Below are 6816 nucleotides of genomic sequence, written 5' to 3' on the forward strand. Positions count from 1 at the left end.
TATGTGTGTATAAATGTATACTGCTCCTCTCTTTACAGATACTTCACTTCAGGATGTGGTGGGTATCTTCACGGATAGGAATTCTAGGCTATATGAATTGAAGACGAATCTTCATTCTGCATCAATAATTTAGAACTTCTTGCTATCCAACAGGCAATAGTGCAATGTCTAGATCTTTTGCAGGGGAATATCCTCATGAGATATTTCTTCAATTCCATTGGTCTCTTAAATTTGGTTCTTTCTCTATGGAGCCTATTCCAGTGATGTCAGTTTCCTGGCTTGCCATTTTCCTAGGGGGATGGATTTCATATCAGATTGTCAGTCTTGGTCCTCACTTTCTCCTGAACAAATGGATTCTCCATTGTGCAGTTTTTTGATAGATTTGTTCTCTCTTTGGGCCTCCATTGATAGCTTTTGCCACACATTGATACTCAACTACAAGCTTTGGATTCTCTACTACCTCATCCATGGGCTTGGGTGGTAGATGCAATCAGTCATGCTTGGATGGGATATCACATCTATGACATTCCCTCACTTCCTCCGTTACTCAGACTTCTGGCTATATTTCGATCCTCTACTTGCAAGATGTTGCTAGCCTAGATTTGACAGCCTAGCCATGATTTCCTCTTCTACAGTTTCTTCATGTGAGTCCACCTCTGCATCTTCCTCTTTGGCTATCTTTATTGGGGCATCCTCAACCCAACATTTTACACCAAGACATTTCCCAGCTCATTGGGGTTTAACATCTACAGTTGCTTGGGGTGTGCCTAACAAGGAGTTTGTACCCACTTTACCAAACGTGTTCACCATATCTTGTTTTGACCTGTTTTTTACTTGGGTTTAGCTTTGTGTTACCTAAACGACAGGAGATAATTTTTTCATCTCCTTTTAGTTATCCTAAACATCTGGAGGTTTTGGACTCTCCAGTGCTATTCAGCTTTCTTCCCAAATTACCTTTTCCATTACTTAATCGAAATATTAAGGTGGTACTAAATACCTTGTCTTGACAACCATTCAAGCCTTTAGCCTCATATACTATGTATCATCTCTCTCTTAATGGATATTTTGTTGTTGCTGACATGCTGATGTAATCAGCTGCAGTTGTTGACATATTTGTAGGACTCTTTATCTCCCTTTGGGTCCTTCTATACCCTGATAGGTCTTTTCTTTCTCAGTCTTTGGCCACCAGGGAAGGGGATACATCCCTCTCCACTGTTCTTTTGCATAATATTTCTCACCTCTACAATCAATCATACGCTGATCATTTGTTTTGTCCTGTCAGGCCCAGAGGTGTTATGTGGCTCACTCAAACTCCTTTTGTGGTGATAGTTCTCATCTCTGTATTCTTTGGGATACATCAGTTTCCAAAGTTTTTATTGCCACTTCCTTGGAGGTGGTTTTGCAAATGTTCAGGTTGCATATTCTGGACTTTACAGGTGAGGAATCTTCTGAGAGTTACATCTCATCAGCTTCAGCACATTTATGTCTTTCACTGCCCATTTCTTTGATTCACTGGAGGACATTTTACGGGCCTGTATGCGGACTTCTCCTAATGCTTTTCTCTCACATTCTTTATATGATCAGGCAGTTTTTCTTCTGGAGGTTTTCCACTACTCCCCCTGGCCGTTTTAACAACATCTGCTAGATTATATGGAGGATGGAGTAATCGTATCTTGTCTATCCTTTTTCAGGGTCCCTTACATCTTGCTTTCATCGGATCTCACTCTGTGGCAAGTGTTGCCCAGACAGATGTGCTTTTATCAATCCAATTTTGCACTAGCAACCCATTTGACTATACTTAATTCTGGTTGCAACAAGCTCTGTAGAAATAAGGTGTTCCATATGACCATCTAGGTGCATTACCAGATGGTATTACCATATTATCATGGACCACTACTCATGGACTATCATGAGTAAAGCTGAAGGAGATTCTGCCTGTCCCTACTGATCATTGGATTGAATAACTTGGGGTTGGTTTGCATTTAAAAATTTAAGGAACTTGGTTCACCTATTACACTGTTTCCAGAGCACTGTTCCTCAGGGTTCCCCAACGTGCAATACCCCCCAGATTCTACTAGTGGAGCATCCTTACCACACCCAATTTCCAGTTGCTGGGGTGGTGGACAGAGGCTCTTCCTCCAGAGTGTTCGAGTGTGTTCCTCCACTCTTGGAGAAGAGGGTGAAGCTGAGAGCCCTCCTACCTGGGCCCCTGGATGTATTTCCCAGATGTCAGTTGGAGTGGTGCTGGCCTATGCAGGAGCCTACTCATAATACCGGTTCAGATTTTATCCTACACTATCCAGTTAGGGTGTGATTGGCCCTTCTTATGAATAATGTCGGGTTGTATATTGTTCATGGATGGATGTCCACTATCTTCTCATAATTCCAAATGTGAAGTGATACCATCCTAGTCTGTGGTTGAACACAGAGTTCCACGTCCTCTCCATAATTCTGGGGGCAAGTAGAATGCTTCTTGCCCACTCGGTTGGAGAGTGAGGATGAATGTTTATAGTTCCAGCTTAGATGATTTCTGTTCCTTGGTTGAGTAAGGCATATATGAACCCATCATTCTGAGCCTGGGGTGGTGTGTTTCAGATTTTTTAAGGTGGAAGAGAAAGTTTGTCCACTTCAGTGTTGCTTACTTTCTCATTGTAATTCCAGTGGTTCAGAACACATCACTCTATGGCTACAGGTTATGATCCAATCAAAAGTATATCTATATATCACATCGTGGTCCAATTGCTCAAGTCACCAATGTGAGATATAGGGAACATGACCCCTTAATTCCAACTTTGAGTTGTGGAATATCGGTTATCTGGTTGGGGCTGGCCTATAATAATTACTCATGTACTATTCTACCCTTGTTACCAATATTAAGTTCTGGGTGAAGAGCATATCTGTTATAGATGTAGTGTGGTTCCCCACTTGGGTACCACTCTTATCTTGGTACACCCCTATTCTGTATGGATAATATCCTCACCGGCCTCTCCACCTTCTCAATGTGGTATTCTAGCTAAAGTGTCAGCGAAGGGTAAGTATGTTTTGGAAGTTAACATTTTCCTAAATTGAAAATGTATTTTCAATAATACTTACCTCTGCTGATACTCTCCCACCCTTCCTCCCCACTAAGAGCCAGTGTTAGTGACTGGGATGGTGTAAGTCTCAAGTGTAAGTGATTACATTATCTGAGTGAGGTACTTATATACAATGTCAGGATAGAGGGTGCATTAAAGCAGGTGGAAGGATTTGCAAATTAGATATTGCCAAGGGCATTTAAGTGAGGTAGAAAAGACTGGAGCATGAGACCAATGCTTAGATAGGCAAAGCCAATGTCGAGGAATAGCTAAAGTGTCAGCGGAGGTAAGTATTATTGGAAATACATTTTCAATTTAGGAAAATGTTAACTTGCATTATTGACACCACATTGCATAAGAAGGAGGAATGATCCTTTATTGAATATTTAAACCATACTTTAAAGAAAGGAGTAACCATTTATTCCTTTTAACCAGTTAAAAAGGGTGAGTGATCTTTAATACATTATCTTAACTACATTAGTTAAAAAGTTCCATAATATGCATTATGAAACCTATTAAGAGCCTGGTACCAAAAAGGTAGCCCATGAATCAAGAAACCCTGATATGTGATCAATGACACCCTTCATTAAAACTCATGTGAGAACGATTTAGTGCAGAAATTGTGTATATGTTTATTGTACTAATTTTTGGTAAAGTTGAATTTCCTTTTCATAATTTTACTTTTTTTTATTAAATAAAGCAGTTTGAATTAAAAAAACAATTGGAAGTAGGTGTCCTTAATTGTGTGAAGCCTGAAGTAAATTTATATTGTCATTGAAAAATAGGGAAAATCTGTATTGGAAGTAGGTGTCCTTAATTGTGTAAACCCTGAAGATAATTTATGTTGTCATTGAAAAATAGGGAAAATCTGTATTGGAAGTAGGTGTCCTTAATTGTGTAAACCCTGAAGATAATTTATATTGTCATTAAAAAATAGGGAAAATCTGTATTGGAAGTAGGTGTCCTTAACTGTGTAAACCCTGAAGATAATTTATATTGTCATTGAAAAATAGGGAAAATCTGTATTGGAAGTAGCTGTCCTTAATTCTGTGAAGCCTGAAGTCTTTGATCTGTTGGTTTCAAGAGGTGGACCAACACTTGTATCTGACAGGAACCAGGTGGGAGCTGTGGTGAATTAGTACAGTGATTTCATTATCAGTAAACTGGTTGTTTATATGTGACAGTGCCATTTAAAATAAATGGATGATAATATATATTTCGTTTGGATTATAAAGCATAAGAATATATTTTGATTGAACTTTACCTCCAAAATAAGGGTTCCAAGTGGACCCTAATGCCAGTTGTTCAGGAATTTAGATTTCCCATAACAGGAAAAAGTTCCTTGTTGGGCTTGGAAATACATACTGACAGTTTTTTACAAAATGGAACCACTACAGAAAGTCCTTGAAATAAAAGATTTTAAAGTTGATTTGTCTCATACTTTTTGATGTTGTTTTTCGTACTTGTGTCATCTTTTTTTAATACACTCACGTGCTTGTGTAGTGATTTATTCCACAAGCCTACTTCTTACTCGTTTCAGTTGCATGTGGATTGTAACAGTTACAGGGAAAGATATGTTTGGAAATGTTCAGTAACAGCAAAGGTTTCTCTTACCGGGCATGTCATACCTACAAGAAGCTATATTACACGAAGAGGGGTGGTTGATTTCCCCATCTATTTTGAGAATTCAGTTCTACTTGAACCCTTATTTTGCAGATGATGGTTAAAAATAATTATGACTTTTGAAGGCTAAAATCATACTTGTAGACATTACAGTACTTTTCTTTTAGTAGTAAGTATGTTTAAGTTATATCCAAAGTGAAAGAACTTGTCAGGTTTGAAAGTTGTTTTGATGTGCATGTAATAAGTAAACTTCTGTATTTACAAACTTTTAATCTACTTTGTATTCAATGATGAATATGTTATATTACCAAGGTTCCAGTGTTTGACTGTTAATCAGATGAAGGGTATTTCAGTTATACAGGCTGAAATGTAAATGGTAGCCATTGAAATTTATTAAATCCACTTTCTAATCGTATAATATTCTTGGATTATCAAGCATAAAGTTTTTTGTGAGACTTAAAAATTGAATTTGATGGTTTATCTTGACATCTGTATAGAGAGATTCTTCATTTTGGACAGTCTTGAAAAGTTTCTCATGTACTTTAAGACATATTACAAAAGATGTCTGCTAAAGTATGATAAATTTTATCGTATTCTGAGTCCAGGCCATTATGTTTTTGTTTTCTATCCAAATAGTATTTCATTAATTAATGTGAACAGTGATGAAGTTTTATGTATTACACAGGCCTGTGAATTTAAACTTTGTGAAAGTTGTTTTGGTTTTAATAACAGATTTTCCATAATTCAGCTATGTACATTTTGAAAATAATATTCATTTTTTTCTATCACAAAAGGATTTTTTACAAATTGGGAAGAAAAAAACTCTTATTTAGATCAAATTATTATTTCATTTACCACGATGAACATTTTTTATTATTATGTTTGTTAACAAAAATACAAAAAAACTGAAGAAGGGGGAAGAACATTGATGTCAAACGAATATGCATCTTCATTCATCCTGATATCTTTTGTGAAATCTACATCTAGTATCAAAACTACATGTTGTGGTTTTTCTTTTATGTATTGTGTTATGACGTTTTGTGAAATATCTGTACGTGATGGAGTAAAATAGATATAATTTTTGGATTCAATTTACAGGAATTACTGTAGAACATGTAAAAATTTCTTCAAGATAATAAAACCATCGCAGACCTATGTTATATTTCAATTTTTTTTTTTTAAGTCATTTGATCACCTCTTTCTTTATTGGAATTTGGTCCTCATTGGAGAAATTCTTTAGCTTAAATGTGAATAACAGTAGTTGGTGTCTACTTATGTTGTTACTGGAATTTAAAAATTAAGTTTATTACATTTGATTTACACAGGATAATTACACTGTTCGTGATCAGGCACTGAAAATGGGGAAGAATGCCTATGCTAAAATAATTGATAAGGTAAAGGTTTTTTTGCTGCTTATTTGTATACATGTATATAAATATTCCTATGTGCTCATGGGTCGTGTATATATATTTTTTTTTAACTGACAAATTTGTACAACTTTATTAACACTTGAGCATTATATATTTCAAAATTTCATCAGTTTACTTTATATATGGGAATTTATTCCCTCCCCCCAAAATAAATTAACATTTTAAATAAGCAGAATATGGGGAGAACACATGCAACACTACCATTTGGGGTTCAGTCTCTGCGGTGAGCACAGCAAAGATAGCCCTTTGTTCAGCTTTGAGCTTAAACAAATAAAGTTTATAGCTTTGTTTCATAAATTATGTGGATTTTATTCATTATTCTTACTTGGAAACATTAAGAATGTTGCATGGGATCTTTAATGTCTGTCTTCACCATTTAAAGACCAACAGTTTATTTATTATTCTTACTTGGAAACATGAAGAATGTTGCATGGGATCTTTAATGTCCATCTTCACCATTTAAAGACCAACAGTTTATTTATTATTCTTACTTGGAAACATTAAGAATGTTGCATGGGATCTTTAATGTCCATCTTCACCATTTAAAGACCAACAGTTTATTTATTATTCTTACTTGGAAACATTAAGAATGTTGCATGGGATCTTTAATGTCTGTCTTCACCATTTAAAGACCAACAGTTTATTTTTCTTACTTGGAAACATTAAGAATGTTGCATGGGATCTTTAAT

General features: G+C 35.9%; 1 protein-coding gene across 4 annotated transcripts in view; it reads left to right on the forward strand.

Annotated features, from left to right (window-relative positions):
* LOC106462000 overlaps positions 1-6816 on the forward strand; it is a 43502-nt gene that overhangs the window by 20398 nt on the left and 16288 nt on the right. For 3 of the 4 annotated variants that reach the window (XM_022389118.1, XM_022389119.1, XM_022389121.1), the window contains 2 exons: positions 4088-4192; positions 6023-6091. In XM_022389118.1, the coding sequence (XP_022244826.1) occupies positions 4088-4192; positions 6023-6091 (174 nt within the window). The remainder of the gene's footprint in view (positions 1-4087; positions 4193-6022; positions 6092-6816) is intronic. The other variant, XM_022389120.1, reaches the window with a different exon arrangement.

This window comes from Limulus polyphemus, unplaced genomic scaffold (genome assembly GCF_000517525.1).
Source record: "Limulus polyphemus unplaced genomic scaffold, Limulus_polyphemus-2.1.2 Scaffold1073, whole genome shotgun sequence".
In the NCBI taxonomy this organism is placed as follows: domain Eukaryota; kingdom Metazoa; phylum Arthropoda; class Merostomata; order Xiphosura; family Limulidae; genus Limulus; species Limulus polyphemus.